The sequence below is a fragment of the Scyliorhinus canicula genome, chromosome 1 (assembly GCF_902713615.1).
Source record: "Scyliorhinus canicula chromosome 1, sScyCan1.1, whole genome shotgun sequence".
Lineage (NCBI taxonomy): Eukaryota > Metazoa > Chordata > Chondrichthyes > Carcharhiniformes > Scyliorhinidae > Scyliorhinus > Scyliorhinus canicula.
The window spans coordinates 254,123,733-254,149,127 of record NC_052146.1 but is presented as its reverse complement, the minus strand read 5'-3'; the positions used below and the strand labels follow the sequence as shown (position 1 = coordinate 254,149,127).

At 46.2% G+C, this 25,395-nt stretch overlaps 1 protein-coding gene across 4 annotated transcripts in view; it reads left to right on the top strand.

Annotated features, from left to right (window-relative positions):
* Window positions 1–25,395, top strand: part of ush2a (Usher syndrome 2A (autosomal recessive, mild)) — a 1,354,742-nt gene that overhangs the window by 1,121,246 nt on the left and 208,101 nt on the right. For 3 of the 4 annotated variants that reach the window (XM_038811752.1, XM_038811743.1, XM_038811716.1), the window contains 5 exons: window positions 12,566–12,673; window positions 17,293–17,476; window positions 18,104–18,261; window positions 20,821–20,979; window positions 24,832–24,994. In XM_038811752.1, the coding sequence (XP_038667680.1) occupies window positions 12,566–12,673; window positions 17,293–17,476; window positions 18,104–18,261; window positions 20,821–20,979; window positions 24,832–24,994 (772 nt within the window). Of the gene's footprint in view, window positions 1–12,565; window positions 12,674–12,914; window positions 12,942–17,292; window positions 17,477–18,103; window positions 18,262–20,820; window positions 20,980–24,831; window positions 24,995–25,395 lie in introns of all 4 variants that reach the window. The other variant, XM_038811708.1, reaches the window with a different exon arrangement.

Sequence of the window (25,395 nt, the reverse complement as noted above, 5' to 3'; positions counted from 1 at the left end):
TGTTTCAAGTCCAGGTAACCCTTTGTCAAAGCATGTGGATGTGTACCGGCCTCCACAAGGCCATAAGCACAAAATGCTAGTGGGATTCAGGCCAGCCAAGTTGCCTAGTCTGAAGATATGTAAAATCTGCATGAACAACAGGTCTACTCGCGGATTTGGGAGATCCTGAATAACTTCCATAGCATTGGCGGCATGGTAGCACAGTGGTTGGCACAGTTACTTCACCTTTCAAGGTCCCAGGTTTGATTCCTGGCTTGGGTCACTGTCTGTGCGGAGTCTGCACGTTCTCCCTGTGTTTGCGTGGGTTTCCTCCGGGTGCTCCGGTTTTCTCCCACAGTTCAAAGATGTGCAGGTTAGGTGGATTGGCCATGCAAAAATTGCCCTTGGGATAGGTAGCGTTGCTGGGTTACGGCCATAGGGTGGAAGTGTGGGCTTAAGTAGGGTGCTCTTTCCAAGAGCCAATGCAGACTCGATGGGCCAAATAGCCTCCTTCTGCACTGTAAATTCTATGATTCTATGAACAGAAAAGTTTGCATGGTCTGGAAGATGAACAGAAAAGTTTGCATGGTCTGGAAGATGAACAGAAAAGTTTGCATACTCTGGAAGATGCACTGGGGACACCTCAGAAACCCCATGCACTGCCTACATGAGAATAGTCAAGGAAGTTTCAAATTCCACTTAGCCTTCCATTCAACTTCCATTCAACCCCACATCTGGAACCCTCCAAAACTCTTCTTATGTTTCCGACTCACTTAGCAGAATTGTTGCACAGAAAATAGTAGAAGGTTTGAAACCAGTTCTAACTTCTACACCCTCCTCACCAAAACTATTTCCTGAACCCCCAAGTAACTCTTTACTCCCTCACCACCCAACTATGCTCGCCCTTCAACTCTACTACCCCCAGGGGCAGCAAGGTGGTGCAATGGTTAGCACTGGTGCCTCACAGCGCCAAAGTCCCAGGTTCGATCCCTGGTCTGGGTCACTGTCTGTGTGGAGTTTGCACATTCTCCTCGTGTTTGCGATGGTTTCGCCCCTACAACCTAAAGATGTGCAGGGTAGTTAGATTGGCCACGCTAAATTGCCCCTCAATTGGAAAACATGAATTGAGTACTGTAAATTTTTAAAAAATACTCTACTACCTCTAATCCACACTCCTACAACTACCCCAACCATCCCATCACTACCTGACTACACCACCATGCTCCAATAATCCCTACACCCCGAGGCGCCAACACTACAAGGGAAGGGCACCAGGAACAGGTTCACTCCATGTTTCTCAGTGATTGACACCCCACTGAGGATTCAGCCCAATGTCTTCTCTATTAAGTGGAACACCAATAAGGCAATTTTTATTTAGATATTAAAATATCAGCCCTGAAAGTGCACATACCACACACCCAGTGGTTAAGCTGCTATTGAATCCACTGGCATCCTCCAACACTGAATCCTGGGTGTTGGAGTCAGTGGGAGGATGCTGTGGATGCGATCCAATGGCCATGCTGCATAGCATGGTCAATAAAAGCTGGGCGACCCTGCTCCATGGATCTATCCGGCTCACAACGTCTCGCAAGATCTAAAGCAATCCCACAAAACAATGTGGCAATGTAAATTCTGCCCATTGTGGGCGGGATCACTTTTTGGCAAATCTGCATGTTAGAGCTAGACAGTTTGTCTCACTCTAATATGCGAATTCCAGAGGTACCTGAGGCTTTTGCATTAATTCTCTTCGCCTCGAAGGCCTCGGGCGAGCACTGCTCAGCACTGGTCCACACAAACAGGGAACATATGGAACTGTAATAATCGGGGGGGTCTCCCAGGATGTTGGAGGCCCTTAGCTGAATGCCCTATGGACAGGATGATGGCCTTCCACTGCTGATGCCGCCTGGGCACTCTCTTAGTGCCAGCCTGGCAGTGCCACCTGAATGCCAGTCTGACACTGCCAAGGTGCCCAGGTGGAACTGCCAGCTGGCATGGGCACTGCTAGAGTGCTAGGTTGGCACTGTCAAGGTGTCAAGCTGGCATTATTACGGGCACGAGATCGGGTCGTGGGTGCCCTCAGTGTGTGTCGGGTGTGGGTGTCGGGGCGCGGGAACCCTCACATAGTGTGTTAGGGTTGGGGAGGATGTTGGGGATCGCTTCAGTGACCTCGGAGCTCCCTACTGTATAAAACAGGGCTGTGTGTGGCCTCGACCACACGTTCCCCATTCAGGCCCCTTGTACAATGCGAGTTGCGTTGAATGGCCATGTGGTTCTTGGCACTGTGAGCAGCGGGTATCATACGGCTAAACGCGCACGCTGTGGAACTTTTTCCATTTGGCAGAACCGCGCCCAAAGTTTGAATAAGGCACATGGATGCAAGTTTCACGTTGGGCACACATTTAGTGGCAGTTTGCGAGCTAAAAACCTGAACATTCACCTACTCCTTAGGAGTTACCCAGACATCCTTCCTGGCTCTGCCACTGTACTGATCAGCCCCAAATGGGGGAACTGATAGAGGGTAGGAAAAATCTTGTTCGGGCTTCAGCTTTCAATCCTATTGGTGGAGCCGCTTGTGGCCTTGAGAAGGTCAATTTTTCTCCTCTGTCTTGGCATTCTGACTGCTGTTACTGCAGGTCTCCATCTGTGGTCAGCACCTGACAATCTAGCTCATTATTTGCCTTGCGTGGTGTGGTCAGAATTTCTTGCCCTTTCCAGTCAATATAGAAACTCGTAATGTCAAGGTAGAAGCACTTGAACCCTCTTGGAATTTTAGGAACATCCTAAATTTTAATTAAAACCTGAAAAGCATGAAATTAATATTGTATATGAACTTTGTTATCTTAATTTACTTAAAACAATATCAAATTTCTGACTCTGGGTTCAATTCCATCTGTATACCTTTTTTAGCATGCCTGTTAACCCATTGAAATCCACTTATATACATTAATCTGTTTACTTTAAATAGGCTACTGTCTGTACTAAAATAGCACAGAAATGAATTTATGCAAAGGTGTTAATAGGTGCGCTAAAAATAGTGGAGCTAGGGAATTGAACGCACTGATCACAAGATGTTTCACACTTCAAAGTTGAAATCAGTGTGTAATATTAATAACAAATTCATTAACACATTAGTGTGTATTTGCTTTGTCCACTACTCATTAAAGTAGCAGATGCTTTAATATTTTGTCACTAATATCATAAAATTTACTTTAACTGATACCACACCTACCGTACTCTTGAAAGTCTAGCATGATCTTGGCTGAACAATTGTCTGAAAATTTACCGATAGACAAATCAGCAAAAATATTAGGTGGACTTTTAATCCACAGGACAAGTGGGAAAGGGGCGAGGGTGGGGAGGTATGTTCATAAGAATGGTGAATCAGAGCCCAATTCTCCATGAAAGCACCTACTTCCAATTTAACAATGATGGGTTTTGGGCCTGCGTAAATAACCTGATCTCAAGTGATAAGCCAGTAATTATGGGCGGAATTCTCCCAGCCACTCGGCCCATCCGGGCGCCGTCCACACCTGGTCGCAGCCGGCAGGAACTCTGTGCGCAGGGTCGGGGGGGGTGGGGGCACTCCGACCCCGGTGGGGGAGGTCTCCGATGGTGTGAATCACTCCAGCAACGTGCTGGCCCACTGTAGGGGCCAGAATTGGTACTCCCAGCGGCCTGTTCACGCCATTATGAAACGCGACGGCGTGGACACTCTGCCATTGAATGGGAGAATCCCATCCTATATATAAACAAAGTCATATGCTCCCAATTTTAGCAGGCAACCGGAATCTGTTTTTATTCTTCCATGGGATCTCAAGGGCAATTAGGGATGGGGCAATAAATTCTGGCCTAGCCAATGACCTACATCCATGAAAGCATAAGGAAAAGGGATTATTTAAGGACAATGTCCTCAGTATCCACAGGACATCAATGTGCCTTATTCAAATATAGTGTCCCACACTGGCCCAAGTAAACTGGGGATCGGCCTTGGAGAACGTCATTGGATACAAAAACAGCTCAACCACTGGGTTTGTGGGTCTGTGGAATTTCAGGGCTGATGTCGGAAATTGTGGTACACACCCCTAATTGCCCTTAAGAGGTTGGTGGTGAGCCAAATGATGGATTCCTGCAGCCCTTATTGTGTCAGTACACCCAAAGCACTTTTGCCATTGTTGTTTCCGGTGTCTGGGACAATGTTGGGTGGGTGGACCTATTTTATTTCTTTTTGACTTTTCTGTAGTTGTTTGGTACAATCGAGTGGCATGCTAGACCATTTCAGAAATCAGTTAAGAGAGTCAACCACACTGCTAGGGTCTGGAGTCACGTGGAGACCAGACTGATAAGGCTGGCAGATTACCTTCCCTAAAAAATATTAGTGAACCAGATGGATTTTTACAACAAACCAGTAATTTCATTGTCACCATTACTGAGACTAGTTTGTAATTTCAGATTTAGTAATTAATTGAATTGAAATTCCATCCACTGGCTCTGGAGGGATGCAATCCATGTCCCTGAAGCATTAGTTGAGGCGCCTGGATTACTAGTCCAGTCATTTTGCCACTATGTCACAATCCCCTTTAATGGCCTTGGGCCTGTTTCCCAGACCTCAGGAAATCAGGACTTCGCTGATGAAGGACCTGCACTCCGAAAGCTAGTGATTAGAAGCAAACCTGTTGGACTTTAACCTGGTGTTGTAAGACTTCTTACTGTGCCCACCCCAGTCCAACGCCGGCATCTCCACATCAGGAAATCAAGCAACTGAAGGAAGGAGGGAACTGCTTGGTTTAGGGGTTAAGAACTTTTCCAGCATTGCTTTTGGGACAGGAGAATCATGTGTGCTTCTCCCCTGCATCCTGAGCTAACAGGCCGCGATTTCTCTCTGTGGTTTGAGGCTGTCCCACAATCTCGCCCCCTGCTCTGAGATCTATTCCTCCCATGGATCTCTCCTTCGCCACACTGTGATCTCTTCCTTTACCCCTCTATGATCTCTTCCTCCTCTCTAGTCTACAGCAGAGCTTGTATCCCGAACAACCAACCAATTTCTTGGCCAGCTGTCAGATGGGAGTTCGAGGAAATGAAAGCAGTTATAGAGAATTGTCCACCACAGTTCTAATCAAGGAACTGACGAGGCAAGAGAATGACTCAAATACGGGGTCAAACTTGGATGCTCCTTGCTAGCATTAATAACATGGTGATGGCCTTCCAAATGGGGACCTGCTAACTCTGGCACTATAGCTAGTTTCTTTGTAAAAGAGGCCCACTGCTGGGTATCCAAAGCTCCCATTTGGTTCAGGCAGTAAGCCTTTTGTTATATGGAAATTGATACTCACTGTTTCAAGGTAAGAACTGATCAGTTCCATGAGACACTGAGGTGAGGAAGTCTTCTAAAGACAATTATTTTTATACACCTTGGAAGAACAGGAGTGTGTCTACTGTTTCCACAAAAAAATAAATGGAATTCCATCTGGCTCCAGAACTTCCATTCTCTTTGGTGATACCTCACTGCCCCCGCCCAGATTTGCCTTGCTGGTGGCTGAATTCAATCTCATACCTGCATTGGGATGCCTGTCGAGCTTGAATGATACAAGAGCACCAAAATGACAGTGGCCACTGAATTGGGAGTTTTCAAAGCAGACTGGAATCCAAGGTATTGGTAGAGATGTATGGAACTGAAAAGGGTTGCAAAAGTAGGAAGGAGCAGGCTATGGAGGAATTTCTTATCCATTCAAGAGATGTGGGCACCGCTGGATAACCCAGCATTTGTTGCTCATCACTTAGTTGTTGCTCATCACTAATCACTCCCCGCCGGGTGGGAGAATCACCGGGGGGCGGCGTGAATCCCTCCCCCACCGTCTCCCGAAATCTCCGGCACCAGAGATTCATCGGGAGCAGGAATCGCGCCACGCCTGTCACGCCCCCCCCCCCCCCCCCCCCCCAGCGATTCTCCGGGCCACGATGGGCCAAAGTCCCATTGCTGTCATGCAGGTCCCGCCGACGGGAATCAAACCACCTACCTTACCGGCGGGACCAGGTGGCGCGAGTGGGATCCGGGGTACTGGGGGGGCGAACTGGCCCCGGGGGTGCCCCCAGGCCTGGCCCGTGATCGGGGCCCACCGGTCAGCAGGCGTTGTGCCGTGGGGGCACTCTTTTCCTTCTGTGTTCGCCTTAAGACTTCACGATGGCGGACGCGGAAGTGACCCCCTCCCCTTCGCATGCGCGGGGATGACATCAGCAGCTGCTGATGCTCCGGCGCATGCGCGGACATCCACCGGCCGGCGAAGACCCTTCGACCCCAGCTGGCGTGGCGCCAAAGGCCTTTCCCGCCGGCGGGCGGGGCGCCAACCACTCCGGTGTGGGCCTAGCCCCTCAAGGTTAGGACTTGGCCCCGGGAGGTGCGGAGAAATCCGCAGCTTTGGGGCGGCCAGACGCCAGAGTAGTTCACACCACTCCATCCTGCCGGAACCCCCAGCCCCGCCAGGTAGGGGAGAATCCCGGCCAGTGTTTGTGGTGTAGGTACACCCACAGAGCTGTTAGGGAGAACGTTCCAAGATTTTGACCCAGCAATAGTGAAGGAAAGGTGATATATTGCCAAGTCAGGAATAGGAATGGCTTTGAGGGGAACTTCCAGGTGGTGATGCTCCCAGGTATCTGCTGCTCTTGTCATTCTAGATAGTAGTGGTTATAGGTGTGGAATGTGCTGCCCAAAGAGCCTTGGTGAGTTACTGCAGTGCATTTTGTAGACATTTGTTACACATTGCTGCTACTATGTGTTGGTGGTGGAGGGAGTGAATATTTGTGGGTGGGGTGCCAAACAAACAGGTTACTTTGTCCTGGATGGTGTTGAGCTTTTTGAGTGTTGTTGGGTTGCACTCATCCAGGCAAGCAGAGTATTCCATCAGTCTCCTGATTTGTGTCTTGTGGATTGTTGACAGGCTTTGGGTGTTGGGAGGTGAGTTAATCACTGCAGGATTCCTAGTCTCTGACCTTCTCTTTTAGCCACAATATTTATATGGCCGGTGTACAATATTTGGTCAATGGCAACCCCAATGATGTTGATCAGTGCACCCCCCCCAATCAGTGCGGTCAGTGCAATTGCCCAAAAGGCAAAAGTTTGAAATGAAATCAAGAGAGATGTATAACAGCTGGCTGAATTTTTACACCATTTTAACACCATTGCCTAAAGTCAAAATTCCCCCCCAGAATTTTTTTCTAAAGAGTTTGATTAAAGTTCTTTAATCAACCGCAAAGTTTAACTGTTTCAAAATGTCAGCTCTTTAAGTTCATTTTTGGAGTCTTCAAAGCAGCAGACTCAAATCCAAGGTATGGGTCGAGAGGGTTTATGGACTGAAAGGGGTTACAAAATAGGGAGAGCAGGCTATGGAGGAATTTCAAAGCAAAGAGGTGGAGATCAGGAGGCTAATGTGGATCAGTGAGAATGGGCGTGATGAGGAAACAGGGCTTGGTACAAGATTAGGGGTGTGATTCTCCAAAATCGAGACTAAGTCTTCGCGCCGTTGCGTTTCATGACGGCGCGAAACGGGCGCGGGGACAACTGATGGGGGCTAGCACGGCGCTGGAGTGGTTCATGCCGCTCCAGCCTCCCATCCCGGCGCAAAATGAGCACCACGCCAACCCACGCATGCACAGGGGACTTCTTCAGCGCGCCGGCCCCAACGCAACATGGCGTGGGGGTTCAGGGGCCGGCCGCGCAACAAAGTAGGCCGGGGGGGGGGGGAGAGGCTGGCTGGCCGATTGAGGGGCCCCGATCGTGGGCCAGACCCCATCGGAGGCCCCCCAGGACGGAGCCCCCCCTCCCCGCCCCCGACCCTTCGTGCAGAGTTTCCGCCGGCAGCGACCAGGGGTGAACGACGGCAGGGGTCTCTGCTGTTTCCGCGTGACCGCTCGACCCATCCGAGCCAGAGAATTGGTGGCCCGGCCGCAGACAGCGGCCCGTGACCGGCGCCGCGCCAAACGCGCCAGCGCAAATGCCGCTGATTCTCCGCACCTCGGCGCGGTTTCGCCGATTCTCCTACCCGGCGTGGGGCTCGGAGGCAGCAGAGTTTTGGATGAGCTGAAGTCTTGGAAGGCCTGCAAAGAAAGGTTTGGGTTAACCTAATCTGCAGGTGACCAAAGCTCGTTTGGAGATTTCAGTAGCAGATGGGCTGATGTGGGGAGAGGGCAGCGAACAATATCATGCGGGTGGAAGGCAGCCTGGTAGCCAATATATGAGGTTGAAAACGCAGCTTGGGAATGAACTGAAAATTATGCTCTCTTCTGTGTTTAATGATAAATAATAAAAGTTTCATCTCCTGATATTAATAGTGTATTTTTTATTAAATTATGACCTCCCTCTTACTCTGCTGTGATTAGATACATTCTTCCTGTTCCCCATTCTTGCGACTTGAAAGCGCCTTAAAGCTCATGTAAATTAAGTAAAGAATATTTATCGACTGCCTTAAAATGGCATTCTGCGTTAAAGACCATAAGTAAATAAAAACAGTCAAATTCTAGCCAGACAGCTCACTTTCGAACTTACTACTCATATGAATATGAAATAAAATCTTCAGAACAGCAACAGTTAATAGGATGATAGTACAGCAGCATTTAATCCCCTATTAGTTCTTCCTCTTCATTGTTGTACTGGCCATTTTTTTTTTCATTTTAAAATTATGCAACACTGTTGTATAGTCAGCACATTATAAACAGCCTGATAAATTTGTGTCATGGTCTGACTCTGATGGAAACGATTAGTGAAAATTAAACAAATCTGAGGCCTGAAACAAATTGGATAGAAAAACAGAACATTGATTAAGCATCATTATCTCTCTGTAAATCGATGGATATTGCAAGAATGCAATGATTGGAACTTAAAGAAAGTTCAACAAATCAGTTTCAGGCTCTATAAAGTAACCTGAATACAATAAATGCTGGAAGCAGCTTCAATTTATTTTGAATGCTTTGAGTTCAAAGCAAAATAAAACATTTGTAGATTTTTATTTATCAATTTAATATTTACTTTGCATCAAAGGAGGAAGTATCTCCACAGGTAATATTATCACTGCTTTTTGTGCCTTTGTGAATTTTTCCAATTTCAAATATTTTGATCTGTTTTTCAATTATAATTTCAGTGCTAACTTGCGTCAGCTTTCTGTGCATTAGTAGCCTCAACCTGTTTCTGAAATTAATTTCATCTTACTCTCTTACGACAAATCATAAAAGGACTTATTTTCCTTCCGCTTGTGTGTTTTGGATTTGGACCTTGCTTTCAGGAGTGAAATTTCACACTGTTTAAGCCATCATGCAAAACACTCTCTGCAGCTTCCCTTTAAATAACTGCAGGTACAATTGTTCTTGATTGATATAATTTAGTAAGGTGGTTGAGGTTCTGTAGCGATGACCTGCTGAGAAATTTGACATCTGCCCAAAATATACAAACTGTAATGCAGCCACTTAATCAGCATTGTACCCAAAACAAAGTCAGCCAATGGCCTCCTTTAAGTGTTACTGTTGAATTATGGCCACTAAACATATGCAGTGTGGGTGCAGAAGTTGTTGGATTCCTTCAGACATTATGCCTACCACACAATTGAGCAACATTGTGTATGAATTTCAGTGTGATGCAGGTGCGTAAGCCGTACATCCCAGTGATTGGCTGACTGAATAACATGTTTCTTTGGTTGTTTGTAACAGGCGGAGTACAGACTGTACTGCGGGGCCAGTGCAGGCTCGATGGGCTGAATGGCTTCCTTCTGCACTGAAAATTCTATGATTCTATGATATTATTCTATGATTCTTTGAACCAGCTCGTGCTTACAAAACCCAAAATAAAATGCCTACTATTGGATGTGATTCTGCGATTAGGCAGCAGTTGTTAAACAATCCTGAGTGTGCCAATAACTACACTATCAACCAATTTTGATAATCAGTTATGGCTCATTTAAACTTGTGGGTAGTGACATACATTTATAAGCAGTGACCAAATCTCTGCAGCCAAAATAAATATATTCAAGCCTTGCACATTTTTTTGAATGTCATTGGAGCTTGGGAAATCTATAGTTAGTTCCCTGTTTCTTTCACCATGGCAATATCTGAGGCAATCAGAGTCAATTCACCAACCAATTAGCACTCTCTTCTCCTGTGAAACAAATTGGTGGGATCATTTGAGTTTTGGCATTCTTACAATTATCCTGTTGAGTGCATTATGAAAATTAGGGTTAGTGGAACATGTCTCTCTTTTCCACAATATTCACATTCTATACGACCAAATTCATCAAATGGTTTCATTTATAACAATCCGAATAATGGGTTAAATTACAAATGTATGGTTTGATGACCAAAGCACAATCTGAGGCATTAAACTGATTATGTAGTGGAAAATATGCCATGATCATGTAATTTGATGTAATCTGGAACTCCTCAGATCACGACCTGGGTGGTTACATTGGGATGGTATCTCTTTAGCATGGACCAGACTTGAGTAAGGTCAACTTCTGGTGTGTCTTCATCGCACCTTCCTTCCTCTGGAGGACACTCAAGTACTCACCTGCCAGTTGAGGAGAATTTCCCAGGCCTGACCTGATCTCATAGTCCTACCTGCAACGGGGAAGGGGTGGCGGAGGGCACTGGTAGTTAAGACCAGTTGTTGTTGGTTCTGTCAGGTTCAGGAGTAAGAGCTCCTGATTTAAGTCTCTCAACGCTTGGTCCAACCCCCAATCAAACTTACCTTGTGGACAGAGATTGCGTCTAACATTAGGCATCCAGAAAATTCCCAGAATCAAAGCAGGAAAGCAACGGATCCTCCACAAAATTTCAGTCTCTGTAGTGGAAATAATATTTGGTGAGGATTGTACTGACTGAAAAATTCTGCATTTCCTACAGAGAATGCACTGCATAAGTTGAAGACTGAGAATTAAAAAGTAGCTACAAACACTCTTGATGGAAGTTTGGAACAGATAAAACAATATAATTTATACTGCAGCACTTGAAAGATGACCTGAGGAGGGAAAGGCATAAAGTGTTAGGTGATTAATTCGAACATTCAATCTGAAAGCCTTCTTAAAATCAAAAAAATTCATTGTTTTTAGGAGAGCAGAAAGCATCTCCTGAGACCCGATGCATAAAGAACAATATGCAAATTCGTAGACACTTACTACACACATTTTAACATACATCAAACACTTTGTTATGATATTCTGGGCTAGGGCAACATCATTTCCAGCCCCCTTGACCCAGAGTTGCAACACAATTGAATTAATAAAATAATTTTTAGAAAAATAGCCAAAGTCTTTGGCCGTTGGCAACCCAATAATTACAGTCACCAGATTTGTCAATTTAACCACAGTTACATTTTATTTCGAACAAGAACTATAATGAAGTGTGCAGCTAATACAACTGGTAAACTATTATCTAATTCCTAATCCACAATTTTAACTTGTCCCCACCATCTATATGTACACACACACACAAGGCAGACACACACAGAGGGAAGGAGAGGGGTGTAAAACAAAATGATGAAAAAGTAAAAGATAAGAGTTGTTGCTTCATATGGTTGTTTCTCGCACACCTTGCTTCAACCCAGGCTCTCAGTTTGTGATTTACACTGTAGATTCATTCATTCAGGTTCTCTGTGGGTTCAGAATACATCAATTCAAAACCTTTCTGGAGAGAGACAGAGGAGAGGGGGCAACTCTTTGTCTGTTTTTGTGCAAGTCTCAACTCTGCTTTCCTTCGTTCTTTGGAAATCAACCCACTCAGGCAGGATCCAATCACCACTTGTTACCAGGCAGTATACAGCATATTTTGCCAATTCTTTAGCCACCAGCTAACCAATCGAACTGAGTCCCACCCCAGCTCTCGGGTGCCACAAGTCTGAGCTTTGCTGTCCAAAGCTAGCAGCACCATATAACGGATTGCAAATTGTTGAATTCTTCATTCTCTCTGCTGCTTGACTGAAAGATACATGTCCATTAAGCATCCATAGATTAAAATGAATAATGGCAAATATAAAGAAAGGAGTAATAGAGAATCAACATGGAGGACCCTTACAATGTGCAGCTGCTATAATGCAGAATTTATCTATCAAGCTGATGGTGCAAGTAATTTTTGTGTGTGTTCCAAATAAAACTCACTCATTTAAACAGCGCATATTGATTAAGTGTTCCACCAAAAAGCCATAAAACCCAGGGAATAAGTTGGGTCAATATATAAATGACACTTCCCCTCCAACTGCACACTATAGTGAGTGTTGAAATTCTTGAACTAGGTGAAAATACTAGAAGTAATACTGGTATACAGGCCATTCCTGCTTAGGGGACATAAAATGATGCATGGAGGTGCAACGTGTGCACCAGCAATAGAATTTCTGTGAGGGTTCTCCTAATCTGCCGTCATAAATTTGGCAGCCATTCAGAAGAAACCCCAGAGAAATGGCATAAATTAAGGGAGAATGGGAGAACCGCTGGGCAAGATACAACTCACTTCATGACAGTTATCGAACACAATGGTAATGATGCATCCGTGATTGTAAGCATTAGATGAGCATAAGTAACATTGAATGTAAGACATGAATTGTCTCTGTTTGGTGCAGATCTCCAGCCGCACACAACCTACACTTTCACAGTGACTGCGTGTACTTCTGTTGGATGCAGTACAAGCCAGCCAGCAACAGGCAGGACTCTGCAATCTTCGCCAGAAGGTATGAGAAATGATTGCAGCATTTAAGTAAGATTTTTTTATGAGCATATTTGGGGTCTGGAACACGGTGCTGCATGATTTCATTTTGCAGCTTTGATCCTGGTTTAGTATGTCAAAATCAGGTCACAAAATTCCCCATCTTGTGTCTATGATGTAACCATGTCAGTCTGACAAGTCAGGGGTTTTGGTTGACTGAAAAATGGCTTTTTTTAAAAACATGCTTTCACCTCCAAAATGCACAGTGGGAGCTAGGATAAAGAAGAAACTAGGTAAGTAGAACAATTCAACCTTCATTTTACAGCGAGGAACAGCTAAAATGATAATTTAGGTTAGACAGAAAGAAAAGTAAAGCAAAAGCAAAAAAATGACGAGGCTGGTGGGGGATAGAGAGGGAAAGAACAAAGAATAGGGTATATGAAGTGAACATTGTGAACAGAAGTAAAGAGACATTTTAACTTAAGAGTGATTCCAGCGCAAAAACATTCCACCAAATTAATTTCTTACCCATCAACGACAGAAGGACAATGTTAGCAGTTTTAACCACTATTATTTAATTGTCACCATCCGTTTTCCTAAAGGCTGAAGCAGAAGCAGACTTACAATGAAACACACAGTGCTGCAGCATGGGGCCCAGCCAATGGACGGCCCATATTGAGAGGTGGCTGTGAGCGTGTCCCCAAAAGTTAATGCCTGCCTCTGCTGCAAAGCCTTCATCGAGGCGAAGAGGAGGCACTGGCCAACAGCCGTCAAGGAGAGCAGCGGGGAGACTCTCAACCTCCAGGCTTGGGCTGAGAAGGAAGGGGGGGGAGGGGCAACTGACCAAAAAGAACAGAGGCCGCCAAGCCAGGTAGCCAGCAACATACACGGTCACGGTCATCGAGGGTCAAGGCTGAAGATCTGGCCACCCGAGCGAGAGCCAAGGAGTGAGGTGTAAAGAAGGCCATGCAAGCACTGGCATTGTGTCTCAGGCAATCGGGGAGCAGCAGCCAGCGGGAGAGAGGTGACTCGACCAGAGTCACAGGCAAGCCAAGCAGAGCTGAGAGTAAGAGGGCTGGGCCGGGCAGCAACCGGATGGAGCAGCGAGAGCAAGAGACAGCAAAGGCCAGGCCAATTAGCCAGCAGCAGAGCCAGGCAGTCAGCCAGGAGCATACATAGATGTCGGGACTCGAGGCTTGGCCACCCAAGCGGGAACAGAGCAGCAGTCGGGAGGTGCAAGTAAGGCCAGCTAAGCGTCGTTGCTGTGTCTCGGAGAACTGGGGAGCAATGGCCAGCAGGAACGAGGCGACTCGACCAAGCAGCAAGAGTGAGATGGCTGGTCTGGGCAGCAACCCGACTGGGCAGCGAGGGCAATATTTTAATTTCTGTGCCTTGCACTGTGTGAGTTGAGGGTGGGCAGTGAGCATTAACATCAATTGGTATGGGGGCTCGACGACATTGGGGTGATATCCAACTTCATTGAGAGTGGGATTCAACGTCATTGGGGCCAGCCGTCACATCACCAGGGGACAGTGCATGATGTGGGTCCCCCGCAAAGAGGGAGAGTGCAGGGACCCCAAAAGTGTAATTCCGCCTCTGGGCAGAAAAGGTTGCAGAATGCCAGCTACTGAGAATTGGGACGTATCAAGTGACTGTCAGCTTCGAGTTCAGTGACTGGGGAGGAATTACCTGAGGGCTAGGTGAGTTGGGAATTGGGAGAAAATGTCCAAGATGCAAAGACTGCAACAATCCACTTGCCTGAGTGAGTGCGCCTCCAAAAATACTCCAACAATGCTCAGCAGCTTCCTTGATTAGACCCATTTTAAAATACAATTGGGATGGTATCCAAAAAATAGGATGTGATTCACATAAATTCATGAGGCCATCATCTGTCTTCTGCAAGGATCACCCAGCTGCCTGGTTTCCATTAATACCATCCAGGCTAAAGTAGTCCATTTGATTGGCATACCAACTGCCAACTTAAACATTCATTCATTCCTTCGCTGATGCATGATGGCAGTGGTTTGTCTTATATATATGGTGCACTCTGCACTTCCCCAAGCCTTCTTCGACAGCAACTTCTGAACCTGGGACCTCTCTCAGCTAGAATAACAGTTGTAGAGATGCATGGGAACACCACGACCTGAAGTTGCCGTCCAAGCCATACACTAGCCTGACTTGGAACTACATTGCCTTTCTTTCACTGTCACCGGATCAATGCTCTGGGACTCCCTTCTCAGTGGTACTGTGGGTACGTGCGCAACCAATGGGCTGCAGTAGTTCAAGAAGACAGCTCACAACCTTCAAGGCAGTTTGGGGTGGGCAACAAATGCTGACCTCACCGACGTCACCAACAGCCCATGAAAAAAAAAATCACTGTGGGGCTCAGAAAAGGACTCCTATACCTCCTGATCCCACAAAGGAACGTTTCTGACCTACCAAAGTATCTTTACTTCCTTCCTATAAACTGTTCATATGCCTTAATCTGCCAGGAGAAGCTCCCTTGATCGGTCCTGGGTCAAAATAAAAATAATAATAATCACTTATTATCACAAGTAGGCTTCATTGAAGTTACTATGAAAGGCCCCTAGTCGCCACATTCTGGCGCCTGTTTGGGGAGGCCGGTACGGGAATTGAACCCGCGCTGCTGATCTTGTTCTGCTTACAAGCCAGCTGTTTAGCCCACTGTGCTAAACCAGCCTCTACAATTGGGATCAAAAATAGGATATGATTTACGTAACTTTATCAGGTCCTCATCTGTCTCGTGCATGGACCTCAGCTGCCTGGTTCCCATCAAAACCTATCCAGTGTTTCTTTTTTGGTAACTGTTGATAACAATTGATTTGTGAAAGTATATTTTAGTTTTGTTGTGTTAGGATTTAAGGGGCTGAATTATGGCCAACGCAGGACTCAGACAGATACACAGCCTATGTGTCTCTAAAACACAGGTAGCCAGACCTGATCGAAACCCCCGCTTGTTTGCATTTTAATGGCCCATTTTCCCAGGACAATAGAACTTCAATCAAGCAACCGGTACAGACACAGACTGATCGGCGCCACTCCCCTTACTCAGAAAGCCCAACTGCTAAGGGGCTGTTTAGCTCACTGAGCAAAATCGCTGGCTTTGAAAGCAGACCAAGCAGGCCAGCAGCACGGTTCGATTCCCGCACCAGCCTCCGCGGACAGGCGCCGGAATGTGGCGACTAGGGGCTTTTCACAGTAACTTCATTGAAGCCTACTCGTGACAATAAGCGATTTTCATTTCATTTCAATTGCTTTGAGCTGCCGTGATCGTCACCAGTTTTCAGGTGACACAATGTACAAAAACCCGGGAGGTTTGGCAGTATCTGCGGAGAGAGCAAAGCAGAGTTTTGGGGCAGCACGGTAGCATTGTGGATAGCACAATCGCTTCACAGCTCCTGGGTCCCAGGTTCGATTCCGGCTTGGGTCACTGTCTGTGCGGAGTCTGCACATCCTCCCCGTGTGTGCGTGGGTTTCCTCCGGGTGCTCCGGTTTCCTCCCACAGTCCAAAGATGTGCAGGTTAGGTGGATTGGCCATGATAAATTGCCCTTAGAGTCCAAAATTGCCCTTAGTGTTGGGTGGGGCTACTGGGTTATGGGGATAGGGGTGGAGTTGTTGACCTTGTGTAGGGTGCTCTTTCCAAGAGCCGGTGCAGACTCGATGGGCTGAATGGCCTCCTTCTGCACTTGAAATTCTATGAAATTCTATGATTACAGCAATTAAGCTACATTGATATTTGAGCAACTTTCTTACCATAATAATAATGTTTAATTACAGTGTCTGAATTTAAGAAGCAGCAATAGTAGTTGGCCAGTGGACAGATATTTCTCTGGACCTTTTGGCAATCTGCGGGTTAATTTCTAGAGATTGTAATTCATTTTTTTAAAATTTAGAGTAGTCAATTATTTTTTTCCCAATTAAGGGGCAGTTGAGCGTGGCCAATCCACCTACCCTGCACATCTTTGGGTTGTGGGGGTGAAACCCACGCAGACACGGGGAGAATGTGCATACTCCACATGGACAGTGACCCAGAGCCGGGATTCGAACCCGGGTCCTCAGCGCCGTAGGCAGCAATGCTAACCACTGTGCCACATGCCGCCCAAGATTGGAATTCATGAAAGACTTCAACATAAGTAAATGTGTCTTAATTCAGCACAAAGTTATGACAGAACCATTTTTCAGATGAATTCAATTTTAAAAGACTTTATGGGCGTGCAAATGCAAGTATTGCCTTTGTCTTTCTGTATAAGTGGAGTGAGAGCTGTTTAAATATTGTTTTCTTTTCTTTTCTCTTAATAAAGTTTGTTCATAAAATAACCAAGCCCTATTTCTTATATTATCACTCCTGGAAAGGAACAATCTTTCCGAAATACCTTAAAAAGTTAAAACATTTGCATCTCTGGATCGCATTAGAAATTGCGAGTCATTGTGAGCAGGTAGAGGTCTCCCCCCTATCTTCAGCCGCACTAAGCCGCAACAAGCTGTTTTACGGGTGCAGCATGGCCATTCGGTCGTGCCCTATATCTCAGACATTTTTATTTTTGTTACTATTAATTCGGGTGTTAATCAGCAAAATTGATGCTTCCTCAATGCACAAAAACTGTCTTTATTTATCTTGTTAGGAGTTTGGTCAAAGCCTCATCATGTTGTAGTAAGCTCCAATATTGTGGAACTCTATTGGACAGAGCCAATGAAGCCAAATGGGATCATCACACATTACCATTTGCTTCGTGATGATGTAGCCATCTTCACTGGTGCAAGTATAAATCTCAACTACACAGATACTGGCTTGCAGCCCAACACAAGGTAAAACTTTTGCAAATCTTTAACAAGCTTTTAAGCAGTGATTATTGGTGATATCCAATCTGTGAGAGTCTGAAAGAATCCTTTGACTTGCTCTTAAAAAGCCAAACAGTGGTGATATTTAATCATTAAAATTTTTAAAAAATCTTTAGGAGAGCTCTTAAAAGACAAATATTGGTGATATTCAATCACCTACTGTCTTTTGTGACTCCTCTTGTTTATTGATGCGTTTTAATGATTGTGCTCTATGTCAGCTTTTCTTTTATCTCCCTTATCTGAGTAGTTAAAACACATTGAAAGTTGCTGAGCTAAACATTAATATAAGTGCTAAAGTACCATTTCTACATCTCATATTAAATCTTACAAGCAGAGGAGGGGTATTTTTAATACTAATTGTGATGTGGCATCAAATTACAAAATAAGTGGGTTAATGACTCCAGTAAAATACTAGACACAGGAATTTAAGGCGAACACATCAATGTGCTGAAAATAGTACACCAAGGAATGCCAATCCCATAGCCATCTATTTTTACATCAGAAGTGCAGAAATTGTAGCCAGACATAGCATGTTATAAAATGAATTAAATAACATTAATTCTGCTGTTAATCATTTGCTGTATTTTTCTCTAGATATGTGTACCAATTGCAAGCCAACACAAGAGGAGGGAGCGGTAGAAGTGAAAATTACATTGTTCAAACGCCAGAATCAACGCCAGAGAGAATTCCAGCTCCATATAACGTTACAGTGGCTAGTCCATATTCACTCTTCATAGGCTGGACTCCACCTGGTATATTACCATTTAGAAATACAGTCTTATTTCTTTCAGTAGAATTTCCAAAGCAAGATATTTGAGAGGCATTATTGGATTATGTTTTAATTAAATAAAGCAAAAATAGAAATCTGTTTCCCACAGCAATTTATAATCCCTGTTCAGTGACCTCAGGCCTGAACCTGAAAGATTATACTTAGCATGTGTGTCAGTTTAGCATACATAAGTATTGTGATTGTGTTCCAGGAAGGACTTCATTGTCCTCAAGAAAGAGATATTGTTACAGACCAGAGAAACCACTGGGTGAATGCAATTTAAAGCACATAGGAAGAGGAATTGGGTCGGAAATGAGGGTACAATGCATCAGTTTTGAGTCCAAAGGATGTCTGAAATACATCAGTCATTACCTTGGCCTCAGCAACATTCAGGCAGCAGCCCTTTAAGCAGATATTAAGCCTTTGAATACATCAATGGTAGCAGAAATTGGGTAGCGCTGACCAAACCAGGTACCACGTCTACTCAACTTTGTTTTCAAAGTTCTCCCTGGCTCACCCAGTAGCCGCGAACAAATGGTTTGCTTTATTTTTACTATGTTATCTTCACGTGGAGCCAGGAGGTGGCACACCTAAAACCCACTGTCGGCCTGCACTATTTTCTCACTCCCACATGACCGATCTGAGGCCCAAACTGCCAACCTGCCTCTGGAGGCAAGGTGGGCATCGACATTTTGCGGTGATATTAAAACTTGGGAGGGTAAAGTTCAAATTTCCTACAAACAGGAGCAGATTGATACTGATCTATCATAATAAGCTATTTAACAGTTAACGTGAAACAAATTAATGATGTTGAAACTACTTATTGGATATTAACCCATCTATTACTGAGTATTACTTTTAAGGTATTTGTCACCACAAAGGTTAAATTTTACCACTTATAGATCACAAAGAATGAAGTCTAAAACCATGTATCGTTGTAAGTGATACATGTGCAGTGACATTTTTTTTAATCAAGGAAGTTTAATAATTTAACTTCTTCCATTTGTAAAGATAAAGTAATAATCAACTTGCTCTCTGCATACATTTCAGCTTCATAAATCTTGAATTAACTATCCATGCTTCATTGTTCTAAATAATGAAAAAGGTCATTACAGTGAATGCTAACAAACTAAAGTGTGATGTCTTGGCTATAGCCAGAATGGATTAAGGCTTGTGCTAAATTTGAAAGATTTGTATTCCTAAATTCTTAAAAATAAGTGGTGAAAAATAAAAACTTGTCAAACCACATAACTCATCTGCAAAAAGTAATTTAGAAACAATTTGGGCAGGAGATGAAAGGGGCATGTGAGAAAGAACTTTTTTTTTACCCATTGAGTGATATGATCTCATCAGAGTGGTGGAGGCAGAGATGATCAAGGATTCAAAAAGGAAATTGCATAAGTACTTAAAGGAAATAAATGGGCTGGGCTACAGGGATTGAGCGGAGGAATGAAATGGAATTTCTGCCCTATTGAAGCCTTGATTGAGCAGCAAGCCGGCATTGACCAACAAAATGCCCGATTGCATTTACATAGGGTCGAGCCTCCTAGACAAAAGTGACCTGGGCCGACCAGCGAATCTCTAACCGGTAGTTGGTTCTGGGGGAGTTGGCAGGGGGAATCCTGTCGCCGACACTAAATTATGCCCAAGATCGTAATTTACTCCGAAAGAATTTATTGCAGATGCTGCCTTCCTGTCGGGAATGTTTGACAGAATTAATAGGTACAAGTAGCAGTTTCTCACAGGAGATTAAACTATTAATGAGCACTGTTGTTGAACTACGGTTTAAAGAAAATTGGGGTAAATGTTATGTTTCTCGAGATAAGGAATTTCAGTGCTGAATAATGGAATATTCTCCCATGTGTTTCATTCAATGCCAGCACCAAACAATCCCAGAAAACATGTGAAGCAATAGCCGGCTTTAACACTAACCTCAGAAGATTACCTCTACTGCACAAATGTGTTTTTCTTTTCAATTTTTTTACACCAGCACTCTTTGTAGCCTCTCTGAATGAGATTGTCAATTAGTGATGAATCATAGGTTGCGGACAGTTGTCTTTTTAAAGAATTAGAAAGCCAAGGTGAAAGGGCTAAATAAAATCTCTAGTGGAAGGCATCACTAAAGTTGAAAACATTAATAGAGGGAAATCAGGATGCTGTGATCTACAGCATAGCTTAGAACATAGAACATACAGCGCATAAGGAGGACATTTGGCCCATCGAGTCTTCACCGACCCACTTAAGCCCTCAGATAAGCCCTTAGAAATCCCTTAGAACAGTTATGCAGTACCATCAAAACTTTGCCAGAAATGAGGCAGAAAACTTGTTTATATATGCAACCAGGGTTTCCTTCACTCTTCTGAGGAAATTAAGATGATGGGCCTCAGCAGCTCTAAGGCAATTCCAAACACATAAAGCCATGCATATTGGAGTAGGAAAAAAAGATTGAGAGAAAAATGAGTTGTGCGATTTTGAGGCTCAGTTTACTTTGATGAGCAGTGCCATTGAACTTATTTTGTACTATTTTTTTCACCGCTTGTAGGTGTTTTCAATACCACAGCCCCCTTGCTTTATAATGTTACCTTGAACCTTGGAACTGCCCAATCAACTATTCATCCTGCTGGTCATTATCATTTCTTATTAGTGGAAGAACTGAATCCATTTACAGACTATGAGATAAGAGTTCAGGCATGTCAGCCAGGTAAGACAGAACATTATTGGTTCCAATTGTCATTAAGGAGTTTACCTGATAATTTTGCATGTTTGAGTTTGATAGTAATGAGGGTGTAGAAAAACATAGCCTAAAGAACACACGCCGGAATGTGGCGACTGGGGGCTTTTCACAGTAACTTCATTTGAAGCCTACTTGTGACAATAAGCGATTTTAATTCATTTAATTCATCCCTTCTGTTTAGATTGCAAGTAGCTTAAAATAATATACTCCTTTTTGAATGTGCTAATTTGACATGAAACATTCAACCCATCATGGATTCAAACTAGTTCTATGGTAGCAAGTAGCAAACGTTTAGTTAATGGTAACCCGGGGCAAAATTCACCGAAGACCTTCGTGACGCCCTTGAACGGCGGGCAAAAACGGCGCTGGTGACTCCGGCATCAGAGCCCGCTTATAAGCCCTAAATCTCCCGTCCCGAAAGGGCCAGCAGCGGAGTGACGCTGTACGCGTCAGTTTCACCCGCTGCGGAAGTGGCGCGTCGGTTGACGACGGGTGACATCATCAACGCCGCCCGGCGTTGGATGGGGGGGGAGGGGGGTGGGGGGGGTGGGGGGTAGGGGGAGGGGGTAGGGGTGGGGGGTAGGGGGAGGGGGGTGGGGGGGGGGAGGGGGGTGGTGGGGGTGGGGGGGTAGGGGGTGGGGGGGGGGGTGGGGGTGGGGGGTAGAGGTGGGGGGGTAGGGGTGTGGGGGCAGCGTCGTGCAGAGGGGGGCGCGACGGTGCATTGGCCCCGGGCATCCATTTCTGCGCTGTGAATTATAAAGTCAGAACCCAGAAACTTTGCCAAAAGTTTTTCCCTCTCTATCCGCGCGTTTTTCCTATTGTTGTGAAACTGACCTGAAATCGCAGAGGCTGAAGCAGAAATAGACAAATCCAGACACATCTCCCACCCGGGGTCCCAGCATTTCCCTCTGCATTCTAACCAGGCAATATTCCTGGGTTTAGGCAGATTGCAATATACTCACCAAAGCCCTGCTCTCAGCCAGAGGACGGACGGGACTCCCTCTCTCTGTCTCTCTCTCTCTGACTGTCCCCACAATCTCCCTCTCTCTCTCTCAAAGCTGCCCCCTACCCCCCTACCTCTACCTCTACCCCTACCCCGACTCCCCCTACCCCCCTACCTCTACCCCCACCCCCCCACCCCTACCCCCCACCCCTACCCCCACCCCCCTACCCCCACCCCCCCTACCTCTACCCCCACCCCCCCACCCCTACCTCTACCCTACCCCTACCCCTACCCCCACCCCCCTACCTCTACCCCCCAACCCCCCCCCCCCCCCCCCCCCCTACCCCCCCCCCCCCCGCACTCAATGTAGGTAAATGAACGGCGTCAACCATCATCAATGGTTGACGCCGTTATAAACCTACTTTGATTTTCGCCGACGTGACCAGACTTCGGCCCATCCGGGCCGGTGATTAAAAAAGCTTAAAAAAACAATGGCATCCCGCCGGCGCCAGCCGTTTTCCGAGGCGGCCGGCGGGATTTGAAGAACGCCGTTTTATGGCGGGTGGGTGAATCTTTAACATGGCGGGAGCGGGCTCTGTAATACAACAGGCTGTTGTATTACTCACTCTAAAATTTTGGCGAAGCAGCCTCTGTGGTCTATAATGATCATTTCAACTTCACAGGGTTTATTATATTCAAGTTCTGCTTGTGGCTAGTACAATGTTGCATTACCCATGGCGGAAGCAAGTGATCTGTTCTGGGCAGCAGGTAGTCGTCACTCTGAATGAAGGTGCCTCTGATGATTTGGGTCATGCAGGCCATGCATTGTATTTTCTTATCCAGATGGTTCCAACACACCACTAATTATTCTTGATTCCCCTCTCCCTCCCTCCAATCCTGTATCCCACTCCCATTGCCAGCCCCCCCATCCTTTCATACCCCTCCCATGCCTTTGTCTATACCTACCTCCACCCATGCCATCTCCCATTTACCACCATTGTTCAACATCCCCCAGTTTCATGCCATTCTACCCTCCCCACTCCATTGCTCCTGCCACAGTAACCTGCACTCTCCCGCATCACCGATCATCGCCAAGAGCTCAGTAACCAAGGTTAGAGAGTGGCAAGGGTTTGGGGCCAGTAAGTAAGGCTGGTGAACGGTAGATGCAGGGGGTCATTAAGTGAGGCTGGAGAGTAGCAGTAACCAGAGGAAAGGGCCCAGTAAGTGAGTGACGTGCACCAGACCCCACCGCCATATCAAACCACCAACCAGTCAGAAAATGTGGAAAGTCAGAAACTGTATTCTGGGGCGGGATTCTCCTCTACCTGGCGGGGTGGGCCGTACCGGCACCGAGGAGTGGCGTGAACCACTCCGGCGTCGGGCCGCCCAGAAGGTGCGGAATCGTCCGGTGCGGGTTTGGCACAACCGGCGCCGAAGGGCATCCGCCGGCTGGCGCAAGTTGGCACATGCGCGGGAGTGCCAGTGTGTGCTGGCGTCATCCCAGCGCATGCGCAGGGGGGTTCTTCTCCGCGTCGGCCATGGCGGAGGTTGGCAGCAGCCGGCGCGAAGGGAAAGAGTGCCTCACGGCACAGGCCCGCCCGTGGATCGGTGGGCCCCGCTCGCGGGCCAGGCCACCGTGGGGGCACCCCTACCCCCCAGGACCGGATCCCCCTGCCCCCCCCCCCCCCCCCCCCCCCCCCCCGAGGACTCTGCGCCACCCGCAGAGCCAGGTCACGCCGGTATGGACCTAGTTTGATTTACGCCGGCGGGACCGGCCGAAAACGGGCAGCCGCTCGGTCCATTGCGGAGAAGAATCGCCGGGGGGCTGCTGCTAGCGGCTACCGGCTGGCGCAACGCGATTCCCACCCCCACCAAAACCCCGCCACCGGAGAATTTGGCAGCCAGCGTCGGGGCGGGATCCGCCCCCCGGAGAATCCTGCCCATTGTTCTCAATTATCATTATAAGAAAATGTTTGTGTTCTTTTAAGAAATTGTTCCCATATGTCAGGAATACTGTTTGCTGTTAATGCCCACTTTGAATAGGTGGACATAATGCACAGGCGCTTGCTAACCAAAGCTTGGAAAATTCAGTGTTGAAATTACTGCCTTTATTTAAATAAATTTTGTAGACGTTATAAACCTTGTGCACATTCTGGGGGAAATGTTGGATCTGTGTTCGTGGTCAGCGAGAACAGTGACACCGGTGCAAAATATTGCGAGAGGCGGGATTCGGTTGAGGGTTTCTGGCAGGGGTGCCAAGGTCATTATAGCCCCCGGGGGGTAAGAGGGGCCTCCCAGGGCACTGCACCCGGGCACTGCCCCAGCACTGACCCGGTCAACACTGCCAGGTTGGCATTGCCACCTGTGCCAGAGGAGCAGTGCCGGGGCGAGCCCTCTGGCGAACCCAGTTCATTTTTAGTTATGTGTGGTGGGAGGGGGTTAGCGTCAAGGCCATTGAAAGGGGGAACATGGCGGTGACAAGCAGCGGAAATTGAGGGGGAGATCTTGCAGTGACGATGGGGGGTGGAGTGGGTATTGACAGGCGGGAGTGGATATTGAAGGGAGTAAGTTGTGGCGATACAGCCGTGGTGGTTACGTTGAGGTGGGCAATAATTGTGTGGTGGGGTGCCCCCTCTATGTGAGAACTCTCCCTGCTGGCAGGGAACCTGAATCAAAAAATAATGGGATACACGTTCGGAGTAAGTTGCAATGGATCAATTTTCTGGCATCCACGTGTAAGATTAATTTACAGAGGATTTTTGCAGCAGTTCAGAATTCAGCCTCGACATTTGATAAAATGTATATGGATAAAAAACAGTTGTTTAATATTTAGTCCTTAGGTTTTAGTTAACTTAAATATAATATTGTTGATTTAGATGGCTGTGGAGTTGGTAAACGAGCATTTGTGAAGACAGCGGAAGCACCACCTCAGAACCAACAGCCACCCGTCATAACAGCAGTTGGGTCAGCAGTTGTAGAAGTCAAATGGCTTCCACCTGAAAAACGTAATGGAATTATCACAAATTATTCTATTTACAGGTAAAATTTTAACCATGATTTTTTTGCTTTGCTTTACTTGGAATATTTTGGCCTAGAAATGTCATCACGCAAGGTAACATGGCTGCTTACGGGTTCAATATGGCAGGTGGCATGCATGAGCTCATTCTGCACTTATTATCTTACCTACGCTTGGTGTCAGTCTCTGAAATGGGGCATGCTACATCAAGAAGGCTGCCCACTTGTTTCTGAAGTGTCACAGGGGCACAGACATCTTCAGCACTTGAACTAAAAGATGTGGCTAAAATAGAACAGAGGGAAATAAGCAATTGTGGAAAGCATCTATCGTTTGTCATACCATGTGAGCAAAGTGAGATAGAAGGGTAAAAGGTGATCATGTATGAGGATACCTTGTGAATTGTTTCCCCCAATGCTGCCACTCA